Source organism: Marmota flaviventris, chromosome 15 (genome assembly GCF_047511675.1).
Source record: "Marmota flaviventris isolate mMarFla1 chromosome 15, mMarFla1.hap1, whole genome shotgun sequence".
NCBI classification, from domain to species: Eukaryota; Metazoa; Chordata; class Mammalia; order Rodentia; family Sciuridae; genus Marmota; species Marmota flaviventris.
The window spans coordinates 59,016,154-59,035,422 of NC_092512.1; the positions used below are offsets into that span (position 1 = coordinate 59,016,154).

General features: G+C 38.7%; 2 protein-coding genes across 11 annotated transcripts in view; one reads left to right on the forward strand and one right to left on the reverse strand.

Annotated features, from left to right (window-relative positions):
- Positions 1-1,365: 1,365 nt before the first annotated feature.
- On the reverse strand, positions 1,366-3,776 carry LOC139702075 (basic proline-rich protein-like). The gene is made up of 2 exons (XM_071602170.1): positions 3,757-3,776; positions 1,366-2,377 (listed from the first exon to the last, which is right to left on the reverse strand). Exons 1-2 carry the CDS (start codon positions 3,774-3,776, stop codon positions 1,366-1,368), a joined length of 1,032 nt encoding a protein of 343 aa, XP_071458271.1.
- Positions 1,687-19,269, forward strand: part of Stau2 (staufen double-stranded RNA binding protein 2) — a 313,847-nt gene continuing 296,264 nt past the window's right edge. For 4 of the 10 annotated variants that reach the window (XM_027947886.2, XM_071602290.1, XM_071602287.1 and 1 more), the window contains exons 1-3: positions 1,687-1,795; positions 9,871-9,940; positions 10,736-10,801. Coding sequence is in view for 4 of the 10 variants with exons in the window: in XM_071602289.1 (XP_071458390.1) it covers positions 10,784-10,801 (18 nt within the window). In the remaining 6 variants the exon portion in view is untranslated. Of the gene's footprint in view, positions 1,796-9,870; positions 9,941-10,735; positions 10,802-15,626; positions 15,742-19,269 lie in introns of those variants that run through there. The other 6 variants (XM_071602282.1, XM_071602283.1, XM_027947908.2 and 3 more) reach the window with 6 other exon arrangements.

A 19,269-nucleotide genomic window follows, 5' to 3' on the forward strand; every position in this document is an offset into this window, starting at 1 on the left:
GTTGGTAGGCAAAGTTAGGCTAGAAAACAAACAATTGTAATATACTTACAATATCAGAGAAGAGGGCATCAAGAAAAGATTATGGAATTAGAGAATGCCTGTCAGCCAGGTAATTTTTGGCTTGAAGGATGATTTATTCAAAGGTGAGGGAAGGATGGACTATAGGGAGGGGAGAAACCTAGGGAAAAGCACAGAGAGGGGGAGGCTTATCCCTAGGGACAGCTGGTGTCAAGGGTATGTATTCATTCAAAACCTTCAACATTTGAACTGTCATCTAAGCAGCTAGAAGTCATTAATTCAGGGGTGGTGCTGATTTAAGGAGGACCAGGCAAGTTAAATTTGAGGGAACTGGCAAAAGGTGAAAGGAATCCAAAAAACATTTCTGGTAGGAAAATGTAGCAGGAGCCAATATTGTACCAAATAAAACCTATCACATGCCAGGCTCTATTTACACATTTTTATACCTAACACATTCAGTCTCTTAAAAAAAAAAAAAAAAAGAAAGAAAGGAAAAAAAAGAATGAACTGATTCATAGGGTAACATGCACACAATACTGTTTCTCCATCTGTAGACAGAACTATTGGTTTTAGATGGTGACTGAAATCACAGGCCTCGTAGACATAACTCAGGCAGGTAAGTGATACCAGGAAGGAATCCAGGGAATAATAATGCAAATGAATAAGTTTGTGAAGAACACACATAACAGTTCTATTTCTCGTGGTTTTTTTTTTGGTCAGATTATTTTTGGTGTCATTTACTAAATAAAGTGTTACGTTTCATTGGGCTTAACTGGGTTGAAGTTACCTGGCCATAAGTAACCCACTTCAAAACCAGGACAAACCAAGAAGTAATTCGAATTTTCTGGCACCCTTGCCTCAAAAATCAAGGATCTAGGGCACTGTTTTAAGATGATCCTCATTTTTGTACCCAAAGATTTCTTCTTCGAGTGACCACATAAGATATTTTGTTGCTCCAGGAGGATGCTTGGCCACGCTGATGCGGGAGGGCAGGTGATTAGGGATCTCCACAGTTTTCTGGGCCAGACAGTGAACCAGCCTTCTCCCTGCTGCCTCCCTCCCCCAGTCTGGAAAGGTGCAGGATCCGCTAAACCGTGCGTCGCACAGCGGCGGCCGGAGCAGACGCGGGATGGTCACGCGTCTCCAGAGCTGCAGAGGGGGGTAGTCCTAGAGCCCCGGGGAAGGTACGAGCAGGGAATCGGGGCCCAGGCCACGGTCTAGAAAGAGCCAAAAGGTCTATTGGGTGGGGGAGGAAGTTGCCGGGTGCAGGTGTGCACAGGGCTGCCCTGGGCCCATCCTTTGCGGCCGAGGGGGCAGGGAGCCGTCCTGAGGACTAGGAGACCACGGCTAGGGCGTGCTGCCCACACACTCGCCCATAGGAACGACCGTCGCCCAGAGGTCCCGCCCGCCGGCGCCAGCACCGCAGCGCCCGCTGCTGCGGGGGGCCGGGCGGCCGCCAGGGGGCGGGAGCGGCACCGCGAACAATGGCCGCGCTCGGCCGCGGGCGCTCGGGCGGGAGCTGAGTGGAGGTAGGGCTGGAGCGGGCGCGCGCGCGGGCCTGGCGTGCTGGGGCGCGGGAGCGGCTGCGCAAGCGGGGGCGCGCGGCGCGAGCCCGGGAGGGCGCGGCGGGAGCGCAGGGGAGGCTGGCAGAGGCGGGGGGCGGGGAGCCCTTAGGGTGGAAGCCGGCGGCGGCGGCGGCGGCGGCGGCCGAGCGGGGTCAGTTCTCTGTAGTGTTTGCCAATGTTGGAGCCGTCTGCAAAGTGTCCCTGGCAAGAAGGTAAATACCCTCGTTGGGGGCGCCCTGGAGGCCCCGACTTCCGCCCCGCTGGCGGAGGAGGCAGAGGGCGCTGGGGAGCCCTGCAGGTCCGCGGCGCGGCGAACCCCGAGCCGAACGGCCCCCTTCGCGGCCTCCCCTCCCCTCCCCGGCGCCATCCCTCCCTCCTCGGGCTCCCGGGGCTGGAGGGGGAGGGGAAGTGGGTGGGGGGGCAGGGCTGCCGGGGAGGAGGCGAATGTATGGGGGGGCGTGTGTGGAGGGGGTGGGACGACACAGGTGTCCTGAGGGGAGGAGCTGGGAGGACAGCAGGGAGGCCGGCCCCAGTGGGGGTGCCGAGGTGGGGGGACCTGGCGGGGGGCGCAGGAAGCCGGGGGTCTTGGGGGCCGGGTGGGCACTGCAGAAAGGAGGATGGCGAGAATCGGCGGTGCGGGAGAGAAGGAGGGCAGGGAAGGGCGGTGCGGGCCGTGCGGGCGGTGCGGGGAGGCTCCGGAGGGTCTGCGGGGAATGGGCCCGGGGCGCTGGGGGCGGAGCGGTGGGGCCGGGGTGCGCCGGGTTGGGGGGTTGTGGCGGCGGCGGTGGCTATTTCTGTGTAATGGGCAAGTGGCAAAGACGTAACTCCCCGAAATGGGGAAGGTAGGTGGGGCCGAGGGGACAAAATATATCCTATGACGGGCAAGTTCTGCTGTGGCTCTTAGGAACTATTACCGTGGTGGCTAGGCTTAAAGGGGTAGTTGGCAGTAGTGACCTTGCCGGGGCAAAGGGAGTTGGGCGATAGACAAAGCTCGGTTACAGAATCCACTATGTGAGGATAGGGACTCCAGTCCCTCCTGGGGCGAGCTGGGGATTGTGTGTTTGTGTGTGTGTGTGTTGGGGGGGGGGGTTCCCGCAGAGGCAATTGAAGAGATAGCAAAGCTGGGATTCTTAGTGAGGGGGTGGAGATAATGGCTGTGGGGTTCTGGAAGTCCCTGGAATTATGTGTAGAATTTTGCATAGTGATTAATTTTCTTTGGAAGGGGTCCGTATTTGCCCTACATTTTTTTTCTGTCTCACCTCCCAAAAGGTTAAGTGAGAATGCTAGGGTGGTGAGGGGACCATCCAATTAGGATAGACCCGGGAATTTACTGAAGAATTTAAAAGTGGGTGGATCCTGCAGAAAGATAGAAATAATCCTTTAAATGTATTTCACGCACTGAAAATCTTTATTGTTTAAGGTTTGATTTCACAGTGTTCAGCTGAACTTTCGCTGAGCGTTACTTGGGTTTTGGTGTATCCTATGTTTTAGGAAAAAGCATGGTGAACATTTGAAATCAAAATTGTTATGGACAGTCAGGATGATAGTTACCTTGTAGGAGTCAAGATTGCAACATTTCTTTGGTAGGTTTACTTCTTCCCTATCCTTGCTTTCTTGAAATGATTGGAATATACTGTTGCGATTTGAGCTGCAGTGGAAAAACCTTAATAAAACCATCAAAACCAAGACTTATTCTACTTCTGGATAGTCTTGTATTGTGGCAAGTTGTTCATTGTTCAGTTTGTAGATATTTTACTGCAAACTAGAGATATCACATATCACTTGAATTTTAGATTTGCTGCATTTTGCAGCAGGCCTCTATTTATGAAGCAGTAATGTTCATCTATGTGGTGTGTGTGCACTTTTTTATTCCCCCCATGGTTTCAGCTCTAGTCACCATTGCCACATTTCAATACATGGCAGTGTAATATGAAATCTACTTCTAAGTGAAGATTTCTTTGTAGGATATGGTGCATACTTCCTCACACTTCATTTTTTTTTTAAACAGTGTTTTGTATTTGTAAAAATGTTGCTGTATAATCCAAGTATATGTTGTTAGTTTCAAATGGTATGTCATGTAAGTTTTAAATTTTAACTTGTTTGGAAATAATTGGAAGTGTACAGAAAAATTGCAAGAATAGAATATTACAGAGAGCATCTTTGAAACCTTTACCCAGATTCACCTGTTACCATTTCACCTATTTACCATTTTCTATTTCTCTCTCTCTCTCTCTCTCTCTCTCTCATACACACACACACACAATATTTCTTTCTGGGTATAGTACATATGTTATGGCTTTTTGCTCCCAAATATTTCTGGAAAACCGTAAGAATTTTGTGTTTTGTCTTGTCTGGAATGAAGTTCTAAGAAAGAATGGCTTTTCAACAAAGAATATAAAAACATCTAAGATAGTAATTAAAGTTTTAAATATACAACAATGAAAGTGAGGTTGAGAGCTTTTTCTGTTTAGGTTCTAGACTATGTAGTTGGCCAAGGTGTGTTTTGTTCCCTCTTTATACTTAACCTCTTTCCTCCCATTTTTCTCTCTTTTTCTTTTGTACTTTGCAGTGGTGGGAATTGCACTGAGGAACACTGTACTGAGCTAGATTCCCAGTCCTTTTTTAAACTTTTTGAGATAGTCTTGATAAGTTGCTGAGCTCAAACTTGTGATTCTCCTTCCTCAGACTCCATAGTGGCTGGAATTACAGGCCCGTATCACCTGGTCATCTTTTTTTTGTACTCCTTTTGAGGATCACCCCAGTTTGTGTTCTTTCTCTCTCTCCTAAATTTTGAGATAGCATCCTGCAAACTTGCCCAGGGTGGCCTCCAACTTGTAATCTTCCTGCCTCAGCTCCTTGCTCGAATTATAGGCATGTGCCACCACACCTAGTTATTGTTTGATTTTGAGTTTCATAGGCTGCCTTGTTTAGGATAAACCCTTGACTTTGGTGTAGGAAAAATCTTAAGAAGGCAGGTCTTTTATAATTTAGTGTATGGTGAATAGAAGAAAACTTTGAACCTGTCTGAACTAGTTTTTATTTTTTTAGATTTTTTTTAGTTGTAGGTGGACACAATGCCTTTATATTTATTTATTTATTTTTATGTGGTACTGAGGGTCGAACCCAGTGCCTCACATGCTAGGTGAGCGCTCTACAGCTGAGCCACAACCCCAGCCCAACAGGGTTTATTTTAATAAAGGGTAACATAGATGTCTCCCAGGAGGGAGAGGGGGACATAGCTGGTATCCTGGTATCCCCCATAGTGTAATAGATATTTAATTCCTTAAGTTTGTTTCAGGTACCTGCTTTAAAAAGCTAAAATTAAAAACATTTTTTAGGGCACTGCTGGGGATTGAACTCAGGGCTTTGTACTTGTTAAGCAAGTGCTCTACTGTTGGGATACATCTCCAACACTTTTAAAATTTAAATTTATTTTTGAGACATGGTCTCACTTGTTGCCCAGGCTGGCCTTGAACTTGTGATTTTCCTTCCTTAGTCTCCCCTGTAGGTGTTATGACAGGTGTGTACCACTGTACCCAACTAAAAAACATTTTTAAACAGCTTTTTAATGAACCCATGGATTTTTAAAATAAGCTTTGAATTGATATTTAGTTGGGCCATAGTTAATAGTCTAAGAATCAGGATAGAAAATGCTTTTATTTTTCATATTGTCAAAAAAGAATGTTTAAATGAGAACTGTCTGCCAGATGTAGGATGGGTGCTGATGTAAAATGTTTATGGATATTAATCACAATGTCATTTTATAAAGTGGTATTTATTGAGGATGCTATAAATTTAATTTTGTATAGATTTTAATTCATTAGATGGGCAAAATATAGTTTTTTTTTTTTTTGTTTTGTTTGTTTGTTTTTGGTACCAGGGATTGAACTCAGGGGCAATTAACCACCAAGTCACATCTCCAGCCCTTTTTGTATTTTATTAGACCCTGGGTCTTGCTGACTTGCTCATGGCCTTGATAAGTTGCTGAGACTAGCTTTGAACTCCAGATCCTCCTGCCTCAGCCTTTCAAGCCTCTGGGATTACAGATGTGCACCACCTCGCCTGGCAAAATACAGTTCATTTTTAAAGGGGTGTGTTACATCAGCAGATACAGGTTGCACCTTTAATTCTTCTTGAATAGCAAGTCTTCCCTAGTTTGTAGTACTCTCTCCACTTGTGTTCTTTTGGTAGCTTGAAATCTGGAACTGCATGTCCTAATGTGCCTGACTGGCTATCATTGTAAGGTTTTTTGAGGTATGTGAATAGGTTTCTCTGAAAGTACTTTTAGTTGGATTGAACTGTATCTGAAATTTTTTTTGACAAAGAAAGGAGAGTTGCATTATGAAATCATAGGCAGTATAAGATGCTCCACATTTTATTGAGATCTCTTGATATTTTTTGACATGTCTTGATATTTTTTTAAAAAAATTTAAAATACAGGACCATAGATCAGGCATATCTTTAAAGAAGAAGTGAAATCTTAAAGACATGTGCTATTATGGGCATTCTCAATTGTCTGTAGTATAGTTGTGAATTACAAATTATTTTTCTTTCTTTTTTTTTTAAATTTTTTTTTTTTTTTTTTTGAGACAGGATCTGGTTAAATTGCTGAGGCTGACCTTGAACTTGGGGTCCTCTGGCCTTAGCCTCCTGAGTTGCTGGGATTATAGGTGTGGTGAAGTACAGGTTTTATACTAATGTAAATCTAGTATAACTTGTTTGATGAAAAATAATAATTTTAGAACAATGTCTAGTTACCTCAGAGTAGTAATATTAGTTTCATTTATTTGAATTTATTATTATTATTATTATTATTATTATTGGTACCAGAGATTGAACCCAGGGGCACTTTACTAGCTATATTCCCAGTCCTTTTTATTTATTTTTAAAATTTTGAAACAGGATCTTGCTAATTTTCTTAGGGCCTTGCAAAGTTGCTGAGGCTGGGCTTGAGTTTACTATCCTCCTGCTTAAGCCTCCCTAGCAGCTGGAATTAACAGGGATTCGCCACCACGTCCCTCTCTTCATCTGTTTTATATAGCTCCTTATTTTAAATCATTTAAAGAAAGCTTACAGAGTATTTGAAATTTTACAGTGGATTTTAAGTGAATAGATGATTTAATTTTTGTTACTTCTAAAAGTACTATTTGTGCATCAGAAAATTAGAACTTTAAGAAATCCACCCCAATATCTTACTGTGGCTACTTCTTGGAATCACTTACCAAACTCTAATGATGAAGAAATACATACAGATTTGTAGATAAGTATTTTTAGAGGCTTATACTAGATAAAAACAAAATGGTGTTTCTCATAGTTGGGGAGTGCTTAATAAATAATGTTAAATTTTAGAAGGTACTTAGTGATTTTATTGGTCTATTTACATTTTTATGTTCCAAATGAAATTTTTTTTGGGGGGAGTTGGGGTACTGAGGATTGAACTCGGGGTACTTGAACATTTAGAGACAGAATCTCACTGAGTTGCTTAATGCTTCTCTTTTTCTGAGGGTGGCTTTGAACTCAAGATCTTCCTGTCTCAGCCTCCTGAGCTGCTGGGATTACAGATGTGTGTCACTATGCCCAGCCAACTGAATTATTATTATTATTATTTTATAATGGAATATTGGAAATTTTATTTATACTTCATAAATAGCTCAAAAAGAAAAATTATAATATAAAATTATAATTTTAATAAAAATTATAAAATATTCTTGTTTTAATAGGTCAAATGAATTATTTTTAATTAAATACTTGGTTTTGTTTTATACTTTTATTAATTAATTAATTTATTTTTTAAAGAGAGAGTGAGAGAGAGGTAGAGAGAGAGAGAATTTTAATATTTATTTTTTAGTATTTGGCGGACACAACATCTTTGTTTGTATGTGGTGCTGAGGATCAAACCCGGGCCGCACGCATGCCAGGCAAGCGCGCTACCGCTTGAGCCACATCCCCAGCCCTGTTTTATACTTTTAATCATAGAAAGTGTGTTTTAATACCATTTGACTACTGTCACACTTTTTTTTTTTTTTTTTTTTGGTGGTACTAGAGATTGAACCCAGGGCCTTGAGTGTGCTGGCTACCTCTAAGCTACATCCCCAACCCTTGTGCAACACTTTTTAATGATCTCAACTTTTGATTTAAAAATATAAATGCTTAAGTTTTATAATTTAGCACATTCGAATTTTAATGTTACTTATTTGCTCACATTGAACAGAAATTATTTTAGGTTAAATAATACCTAAAGCACCATAGGAGTATTGAATTTTAGAGTTACCTGGATTGTCTTATTTATTGTTGCATAATAAATTACCTTAAAGTTAATATGACTTAAAACATTGAATAAACATTTATTTTCTCATAGCTTCTATGGGTTAGAAGTCTGGGTGCAAGTTAGGTGCCTGTGGCTTAATGTCACTTAGGGGGTGCAGTCAAGGTTGCATTTGGAGCTGCAGTTGCATCTGGAAGCTTGACTGGTGGAAGACTACTTTCAAACTCTTGGCAGGATTCAGTTGCTGGCTCTTGGGACTGTTCGTTGGAAGACCTCAATTTTTGCTGGCTGTTGGCCAGTCTTCTCTCAGTTATTTGCCATGTGGGCCTTTCCTAAGGGCAGCTCACAGTATTGCATCTGGCTTCCCTCAGAGCAAACAAGTGAGAGATTAAGAGAAGGCGACATCAGTCTTTTTATAACCTAATCTTAGAAGTGGTATCTCATTATTTCTGTTCTATTTGTTAAAAGCCTCCTATCACAAAGACTTCAATTTGTTTTTTAAAGACTTAAAAAAAAAAAGACTCAAAGATACATAAAATAATTTGATCAAGAAGGAGGTAATCTCCTGAAGAATTTATACTAAAACTCCAATTCACTCAAATTTAGACCTTGTACTTTTTCTGTAGCGTCCCAATCCCTTGGAAAATGTGAAAGAAAAGAAATAATACAGATGCTGAGGACGTTATTGTAAGAAACATTAAATGTTTTCAGAGTTGATTTGAATTGACTTTGGTTTGTCATCGTTCTTTTTTTTTTTTTTATAGTTTGATGGCACTTTTTTTGGTGGAGGGGTACTGGGGATTGAATTCAAGGGCATTCAACCACTGTGCTACATCCCCAGTCCTGTTTTGTATTTTATTTAAATACAGGGTCTCACTGAGTTGCTTAGCACCTAACTTTTTGCTGAGGTTGGCTTTGAACTCTACATCCTCCTCCTGCAGCCTTTCGAGCTGGTGGGATTATAGGCGTGCGACACTGCACCTGAATTGTTGGCATATTTTTAATACAAGCATTAAATGGATTAAATGGGGCCTTCCAAGAAACTGAGACAATGCAACGATTCTGCCCCCCTTCAAACCCTAGTTCTTGCAGTCAAGTCAGAAAGATTTCAGACTTGTTGCTCAGAATAGCAGCAATGAGTTTATTGAAGGGATAGGAAAAGGGAAAGGGAATATTTTCAAGAGAGTACTGCACTCCAGTTTTACTAGGAATCCCAGAAAAATTTCCAGAGAGTCCTGCCTAGGTTCACCTCTTGAATTTTAAAGATAGCAGGGTTGTCATATATATATCTTTTTATTTTGCCGGGGGTAGGTATTGTAGATTGAATCCAGATAAGCTTTACCACTCAGCTATATCCCTAGTCTTTTTTGAAACAGGGTGTGACTAAGTTGCTAAGGCTGGCCTTGAATTTGTGATCCCCTTGCCTCAACCTCCCAAGTCACTAGGATTATAAGCTTGTGCCATCTTTCCTGGCCCAATTTATCTTCTTGAAAAAATGGTAACTAGATACATGAGTGTTTCCTTCTGTGCATGTATATCTATAGAACCTTTGCTTCTGAGGGAAAGTTCAATATTAAAATTTTAAAGCATAAAATTTCTACCCAAATGATGGGATTTAGTCCTTTTTATTTTCCTGTGTTGTTGCTTGATAATTTTGGAAGGGAAAGTGCCTGTAACATAATTTATATTTTATGTTAACCTTTTCCTTTATGAGAGCTTGTGGTTTGTTTGTTTATAAATTTGGTTTTTCCTTCCCTTCTTTAGCATATATCTTTAAATAAAAAGAGATGTACCACATGGAAAGAAATAACAGCCATGGGTGGTTATTAGGTCCAGAAGAAACAAACCCAAATGTAGCAATGGGACAATGATTGTGATGTGATTGATTTTCTAGGAAATTTTATGTAAAATTTTTATTTTTTAATTATTTTTTATAGTGCTGGGGATTGAACCCAGCACCTCATGAATGCTAGGCTAGTGCTCACTTTACTACACCTTCAGCCCTTTTTTATTTTGACACAGGGTCTTGCTGAGGTACCAGGCTGGCCTTGTGGTTTTCCTGCTTCAGCCTCCTGAGTAACTGGGATTACAGGTGTGCACCACATGTCTAGTGTCTTTTTTTTTTTTTTTGCATTGTGTGGAAAACTTTTATTTTGGAGTAAATCCTTTTATCAGCAATAACAGAATAAAAGAGAAATCATTCAATGAATTATTATGTAAAAAGGCACACGTCTAGATTATATGACATTTTAATGTGAATACCATTTTCATATTGATAATAAGGGAAAAACATAAAATATGTAGCTTGGTAATCATATTGTGTATTCTGTAACATATAAGAATACTTGTGTATGTTGCATCTTCTTTAGTATTAATTTATCATAAGTTATCATTGAAGATGGGAACAAAGCTATTTAAAACCTGACTGGAGTGAAGAGAATATACATTAAATATCAGTGAGACTTTTTGGGCTTGTTAACAGTTTTCTTTTTGTGGGGATTGTCTAGAACCATTAGAGACTTTGTTTATCAATCTAGATCTGAGTGCTAGTCATTAGCCATTAGAGACTTTGTTTATCAATCTAGATCTGAATGATATCCATAAGCCACATGTGTCTATTTAAATTCAAATTAACATTCAGAAATGTTAAATGTTTACTTTCTCAGCTACAACAGTCAAATCAGTCATATTTCAGGTGCCCATTAGCCATGTGGCTAATGGCTACCTAATTGGACAGCACAAGTATAGAACATTTCATTATCATAGAAAGCACTATGCTGATCTGGATCAACTGCATTTTATACTTGATTCTGATCATGTATTTAAAATACTAGTCGTTGAAGTTATCAACTAAGTTGAACTTTATTTCTTCATTTTCATTTTCCAGTTTTTGGAGCCGTGAGGGATACAGCAGTTTGATCATTATTGTCTTAACATGCTTCAAATAAATCAGGTGAGTTTGTGTTAAGGCATTTCATACTTACATGGTGCTTTGGACATAAATTATGGAACATTTTAACTCAGCTCTTCTACAGCCATAACTTGACCACTGCTTTGTCAAACTTTTACATAGTGTATAATCATCATTGGAGATAGTATAGGGCAGGTTTTTTAAGGAAAATAGTTATAGTCCTGAAAATTGATAACTTCTGAGTGTATAGAGTGAAAGTTTGTCTGTTCTTGATGTCACACTCTCCAGGACTTGGTGTGTTAAGAATACTTCTGATACACCTTCAGTAGCTGGCAGTTCTGCAGACTCGGCATTTCTAGAGACAAATTGTATAAATTAGTTGTATCAGTGTGTTAAAAAAAGGTTCATTTTCTAGGGCATTGAAAAAGCTAGAAGGAAGTGTTCTGCTAAATAAATAGCAGCATATAATACCTTAAACTAACTGAAAGAAGTATTTTTCTTAGGTTTTGGCATTTTCCCAATAATTTTATACATTTAATTTTTACCTTTTCTGAACAAACAAAACATTGTGTCATAACTATGTTACAAAATACTTTAATTTTTTTTGTTTCCAAATCAACAGAGAAGTAAATTGGTTTTCTGTGATTTGAGAAAGTAATCCTGACTGCCCTCCCCACCCTGAAGTCTCACTCACCTTGCCTAAGAAATTTATGGTTCTTGTACATCAAATACCATCTCCAAGCCAGTGATTTCTAAGTTTGTACCCGCTCTAGGCCTTGTTTCTAAGCTCCAGACACTTGTAATAGTTATCAATTTGCTCGCTTAAATTGGATGTCTTTACATATCTCAGATTTGACATATTTCTGAGAAATAATCTACACGCTTCAGTTATACTTGGTTGTTTTAGTTCCGACATTGGGTAAGGTCATTCTGGCTTCAGGGACTTTGCACAGATTTCTTCTTTCTGTACCTCTCTTTTCCTCCCCTATATTTGGCTTACTCAACTCCAGGCCTAGAATATGCTCTCTTAGAACTTTGCCCTTTTATTTAATGGCATTTTGACATTTGCAGTTATAGTCAAATATGAAATTTCAGTTGTCCCTTCACACTCATGGGTATTATATTTGTGGATTTAACTAACACAGGTTGAAAATATTTGGAAAAAAATTTGCATCTATTAGACTTTTTTTTTTTGTCATTGTTTCCTAAACAATAGAGTATAACAACTATGTATATAGTATTTACATTGTGTTAGGTATTTTAAGTAATCTAGAGTGATTTAACATATACAGGAGAATGTGCATTGGTCATATGCAAATATTATGACATTTTTATACAAGGGGCTTGAGCATTCACAGATTCTGGTATCTGAAGGGCATTCTGGAATCAATTCCCTATATGGAGGGATTACTGTAGTTGTTTAATAACTGTCTCCCTTGCTAGATAGTATACTCTATGAAGACAGTGATTTTGTATGTTTACTCTTGTATTCCCTGGTCCTAGAATGATGTAAATGGTTTTCAAATATTTGTTGGATGAGTGGACGAATGGTGCTAGGGTTATCATAAAGGAAAAGAGAGCTCTGTTCTTTTCAGTAATAACCGCATAATTGTGTGGTCTAAAATTTTTGTATTTTATGATGCTTTCATTATACAAATGTCATTAACATAAGATCTCCTTTATGCAAAGTTGTTCTGTTTTCCCCCCTTTGGTAGTGGGGATTGACCCAAGGTGCTTTACCACTGAGCTATATCCCCAACCCTTTTTATTTTTTATTTTGAGACAGGTTCTCACTAAGTTGCTTAGCCCTTGCTAAATTGCTAAGGCTGGCTTTGAACTTTCGATCTTCCTGCCTCAGCCTCCCAAGTTGCTGGGATTATAGGCATGTGCCACTGTACCTGGTGCAAAAAAAAAAAAAAAAAATTGTTTTTTTCTCCTATAACAGAAATTTTTCTTGTGCAACAAAAATTGCTTTCATCAAAGACATTTCTAATAGAGGCTTAAATAGATGTTATTGTTATTGTTATTGTTACTGTACTTGGTACTTCCTATACCCTGGCATCTGCTATCAAATTCCATTTGAAGCATCAGTCTTGCTGATACTTGTCTTGCACACGGTGTTGTAGGTGTGAAGTTGTCATTAAATGACTTTCTGTGGATGCCTGCTATTAATTATATGGGTATAATTAGAATAATTTGCTTCATGTTCTTGTATAGATAGGTAGAAATGATCATTCACTTTATGCTAGCCAAGTTTAGTAGAAATTATAGTTTGTGGGTTAGTACTGAGGATTTACTAACTTTTTACATTGCAGTTCATGTTGAATTGGACATTGTACACAATTCCTAGGCAACGTTTAGCATGGCCACAAGCAATTTCCTGGGCTTTGGCTAGAAACTATACACAGTACTTAGCTTGCAAAAGACAAGCATTGCTAGAGTCAATTAAGATCCCATTCTTGTTACTAAATTTCATCCCTCAAAATGTTTCATGTCTGAGGGAAAGAGTTAACATAATTGAGATTAGTAGAAGCTATTGTAAAGATTTTATCTTTAGCCACACCTAAATTTGAATTCCTAAATTTATGAATGATTTTTATCTTTTATTTTCATGGTGATTGCTTTCTCATGGAAAGTAAGATTCACAAGTTAAAAGTAAAAAGAGGTGGCAAGAAGATTTAAGCTGATCTTAAACTAGAAATAATTTTGCTTTTTATTATGAGATTTTCAACACTCTCTCTAGGATTGATTCTAAATTTTTAGAATTAAAAAATTAGGGAGCTCTTTTTGTTTTCTTAAAATGCTTGAATAACTACACACTTTTCTTGTCCTTACAGATTCTTCCACATATCTTCCTAAAACTAATTAAAAAATGGGCTATACTAAGATTCTGGATTATACTAAGATACTGGATTATCTGATATTTTGTTTGATATTAACTCTGACATTATGGAATATTGGGGTGTTTTACACTGTGTCATAATGGTTTTTTTACCTTTAAATTGTGATCTTCATTTTGCTTTTTTAAAAGAATATGTGTTGTTATCTGTGTGTAACCCATGATTACCATAGAAAAATTAGGTGATCTAGGTAAGCAAAAAGCCACAAACAAATCAAAACACACACACACACACACACACACACACATACATACACATTCCACTTTTACAGAGAGAATGACTGCTAACATTTTGGAATGTATACCTCTTTTCTATGCAGTTATGTTTTTGTGTGAATATGTTATATTTAAAAACTGGTATTATATAATATATAATATTCTGAAGTGATTTACTAATATGTTTTGTTTGGAAATACTAAAATTTGTTTAACCAAGCCCTCATTGTTGGACAGATTTTTATGTTTCCAAGAGGAAACACAGTGAAGATTTTAAATATACTTCTTTTTTCCCCCCAGTTATTATAAGTAATTCTAAAATGAAATACTGTACAAAGGAGTCTAAGAATTTTTTAAAATATTTTTTAGGGGACTGGAATTGTGGCTTAGTGGTAGAGCACTTCCTTGGCACGTGTGAGGCACTGGGTTCCATCCTCAGCACCACTTATAAATAAAAATACTATAAAAAATATTTTTATAGTTGTCGATGGGTCTTTTATTTTATTCATTTATTTTTACATGGTGTTGAGAACTAAACCCGGTACCTAACACATGCTAGACAAGTGCTGTACCACTGAGCTACAACCCCAACCCTGGGTCTATGAATTTTAAAGTTACTTGATGCACAAATACCAAAAATAAAAATTTACTTACTATGATGTTTCAGTCTTTGCCAATATCTGACAAAAAATGGTATTTTAGTTTGCATTTCTGAGATTTGTGTATGTTTGTTTTTTCGCTTTTTTTTTTGTGAATTGCTTGTAGGTATCCACTATCATCTTTTCTTTTCATTTGAAAATGATATTCTTTGGGTTATATTCTTTGAGAATTTTTTGAGCTGTTATTTATAATTATTACTTCCCTTTTTTAGTTAATTATTCAACAGATAACTAATGGAAATCTATTAGTTTCCAGGGTACTACAGTAGATGGAGGTTTGGTATATTTTGGCCTTTCTTTGAGTCCCTAGGGAAAGGGAACTCATTTAAGTTGCAGCAAATGCAAATTAAGAAAGCACATGTGCTATAAAATAATATTTTAAAATGAGTGGCTGAGGGGCTGGGGATGTGGCTCAAGCGGTAGCGCACTCGCCTGGCATGTGTGCAGCCCGGGTTCGATCCTCAGCACCACATACAAACAAAGATGTTGTGTCCGCTGAAAACTAAAAAATAAATATTAAAAAAAAATTCTCTCTCTCTCTCTCTCTCAAAAAAAAAAAAATGAGTGGCTGAAATAGGGCCACTTTTTTTGGACTAGCTGGTGAGGCAGACTAGACAGGTCAGTGATCCTAAGGGATTGGAGAAGTCTATAATTAGGCAGTTGTAGAATTGGGAGGGCCCAGCAGCCGAGAATTTATAGAGGTCTAAGTGGTCTAATAGTTCCTTTTAACAAAGTTTGGTAGTAGATGCTGGGAAGATGGAAACCAAGAGGAAACTTTAAGGTCTGCTAAAGTGAAATGGGAGGACAGGCAGGACAAAACAGAATTTCAGTTTCAGAGGAGTAGAGGGGCCCTGCAGGGCAACAGGGAGCCAGATGTAGGAAATATAAAATTGTTATTATACTATGAAGCATAAAGCCAGATTGTGATTATCAAAAAAGTAAAGACCTAGAATTTAAGAGTAATGTCTTTCTCACATGCTTGTTGTAATGAGCAATTGAATTAGCAAAGCCAAAATGTTTAGCACTGGTCCTGTTATTACTGCTACTGCTGTTAATTTTTCTGTTAATGTTGCTGTTGCTGCCTGTTTTTGGAGACTGAAGGACTTGGAAGGCAGAGAGCAGACATTCAAGGGAGGTCATTGAATACTCGGAGGAATGAGCCACTTGGGCCCAGATTGGCTTCAGGTACCCTCCTGTTTCTTGACGTAGGTACGAGGAACTCTATTCTTTCTTGTAAAAATTACTGCTACTTACTTCTTTTTCTTTCTTTCTTTCTTTCTTTCTCTCTCTCTCTCTCTCTCTCTTTCTTTCTAAATTGTGATAGACCTTTATTTTATCTATCTCTCTATCTACAGTGCTGGGAATCCAACTTATTGGTTCACACATGCAAGGCAAATGCTCTACCTCTGAGCTATGACCCCAGCCCTACTACTTACTCTTAGTTCTATTTTTCTTCAATTCTTGGTGAGAAGTACTTTCTACAGTCTGTCCATCTTTCCTCATAGTCATAGAATAAGATCTGCAGTTAGGGGATAAGAAAAATAGAAACATAAGGAGATTAAAAAGTATAAGAAGTATGTTTTCTTTCCCCTATGCTGCCAGTAAAAGGAACTGTATTTATTCTATGTGTAGTCAGCTTCCAGGAATGTTCTCCAGTGATCCCTGCATCAGAATATTTATACCCTTGTGTTATCACCTGGCACATTATACTGGGGTTGGTCTGTGTGATCAAAAGAGCATGGCAGAGTGATGGATCATTTTTTAGGATAGATTATTTATAAAATACATTGTGGCTTTTGCATTTTTTTCTCTTGTACTCTATTCCCTTTTTTCTCTCTCTTGCCTTCTCTCATTTGCTTGCTCTCTCTCTGTCTGTCTCCCTCCCCTTCCCTCACTCTCCCTCTCCCTCCCCACCCCTTCTCTCTCAGATTGCTTATTCTGAGATTAGTTAGCTGCCATGTTGTGAACAGCCCAATGGAAAGAGCCATGTCATGAGAAATTGGGTCCTGCCAACAACTAAAGGAACTGAGGCCTCTAGCCAACAGCATGTAAACAAGCCTTCTTGGAAGCCAACTCTTCCCAACTAGTCAAGCTTGTAGTCCTAGACTACTGCCCCATTGACACCTTTACTGCAGTCTCATGAGATACGTTGAGCCAGAACTATCCAGCTTAGCTGCCCTGTGATTGCTAGCTCTTAGAAACTATCTGGAAAAGACTCCCAACAACTGTTTTATAAAGAGGCTAAGTTGGGGCAATTTGCTGTGCAGCAAAAAATACTCTTTCACCTTAAACAACTTAAGAACATATAAAATATGTAAACAGTGGTTTTTTTAGACATTGATTGACAGGCAGCACCAGACTGTGATCCCTGAGAGAAAGGAAATTAATGAGGTTCAGCCCTTTTATTGGACCAACTTACAGAAGAACCCAAAGGTAATTTTACTGGCTTCATTGCAAGGAGGTGGAACCAAAACAGAACCCAGCAATCTTGTCAAGATAAGTAGAAAACAGTAAGAAATTGGGAAGGCCAAGGTGTGGTTAGAATTACAGGACAGGAAAGAAGAAGAAGAAGAAGAGGAGGAAGAAGAAGAAGAAGAAGAAGAAGAAAAGAATTGCAGGGCAGAGTACCAGTGAAAAAGATGCACTGTGTGTGTGTGGGTGGTGGTGGTGGTGGGGTACGCACAATGAGAGCACACACTAAAAAGCCAGTGTATGAGCATCCTGGAGCATCCTGGAGAACCTGCAGAGGGTTCTCCTGGAGTCTGGCTGTGTCTGATTTGTAGATGCTTGATAGGACCTACCTGACACTAGAGAAAATAGTAATACAAAGCAGTAAGAAAAACAATTTCTAGAATTTACACAAGGCTAGAAATAGTGTTCTCACAGCCCAGGTTGAAAGACTTTGTATGGCGGGCCCTGAAGACTCCAAGTGATTTCAGGTAACTTAACTATGCACCAAAACCCTAGAGGAATACAATACAATTCAGAATCTAACAATGTCAAATTCACAGTTATTGTCATTTAATACAAAATAAAATGTTTGCCTCATGTTTAGTAATGAATAAAACTTTCATAGAAGATCAGTAAGGAAAGGGAAGATTCAAACAATAGTATAAACCAGCTAGGCCTAACAGACATTCTAAAAATATCAAGCACAGCCACATACCCATTTTTCTCAAGTACATTTGAAATATTTGCCACAAAGCACATTTCAGTAAATTTAAAAAGATTGAAATAATAAAAAGTATGTTCTCCAGGGACAGTGAAATGAAGTTAGAAATGAAGTCAGTGAATGGAAAGAATATTAGAAAATTTAGAAAATTTAAAATTCGGTCAGCCTTCCATATTTGTATGTTCTGTATTTGTGGAATCAATCAAGTGCAGATTGAAAACATTTAGGGAAAAAATTGCATCTGTATGGAACATGTACAGACTTTTCCCCCTAGTTCCTTAAATAATACAGTGTAACAATTGTTTACATAGAATATGTATTTTATTAGATATTATAAGTAATAAGTAGATGATTCAAATTATATGGAGGGACTTACATAGGCTATGTGCAAATACTCTTGTCATTTTATTTATTTGGTACTGGGTATTGAACCCAGGGGCACTTAACCACTGAGCCATATCCCCAGCCCTTTTTTGTATTTTATTTAGAGACAGGGTCTTGCTGAGTTGCTTAGGGCCTCTTTAAGTTGCTGAAGCTGGCTTTGAACTCAAGATACTCCTGCCTCAGCCTCCTCAGCTGCTGGGATTAAAGGCGTATGCCATCACACCCACTTACTCTGCCATTTTATATAAGGGTATTGAACATTCTAAGATTTTGGTATCCTTTAGGGGTCCTGAAACCAGTCTCTCAAGGATATCAAAGGATTACTATATGCAGAAATTAAACACATTCTTAAACAATAGGTCAAAGTAAAAATACCACAGGGGAAATTAGAAAATACTTGTAGACAAAAATTTAAAAAAAAATTACTTGTTTGATGCAGTGAAAACATGCTCAGAGGGACATTAATAGTAGTAAATATTTACATTTAGAAACGGAAGATCTTAGCCAGGCCTGGTGGCACAGGTCTATAATCCCAGAAACTCAGGAGGCTGAGGCAGGAAGATTGCATTCAAGGCCAGCCTCAGCAATTTATCATGACCCTAGTGAATCTAAAAAACAGCAACCCTCAAAAAACTCCATTAAAGCTAATAAACAAATTGAGCAAATGTGTAGGTAAAAGATAGATACAAAAGAAATAGTTGTGTTTCTGTATACCAGAAAGGAACAATCAAAGAAGGAAATTAAATAAGAGTTCCATTATAAGTAACATCCAAAAGCAAAAGGAGTACACTCCTTTAGGAAATATGCATGCACTCAAAAGTAGAAAATGTTGTTGAAATAAATTAAAAGGAGATCTAGGTAAGTGGAAGGACATACTGTATTCATGGATTTGAAGATTTAGTATTGTTAAGATGGCATTACTATCCAAAGCAAGTTATAGGTGCATTGCAATTTTTATCAAAATTCTAATGACCTTTTTTGCAAAAATGGAGAAGCTGATCTTCAAACTCATGGATTCCAAAAGGCCCAAGTAGTAAAAACAACCTTGAAAAAGAAGAAGAAAGGTGGAGAACATACATTTCCCAGTTTCAAAACTTACAATTAAGCATGGTAGCACATACCTGTAATCCCACCTACTCAGGAGGCTGAGGCAGGAGGATCTCAATTTTAAGGCCAGCAAG

Excerpts from the sequence above, each read along its gene's own strand:
- LOC139702075 (XM_071602170.1), bottom strand. The coding sequence starts at position 3,776 with ATGGTAACAGGTGAATCTGG. Across the intron at positions 2,378-3,756 it reads ATGGTAACAGGTGAATCTGG|AAATAGCCACCGCCGCCGCC; the intron begins GTAAAGGTTTCA and ends CCCATTACACAG.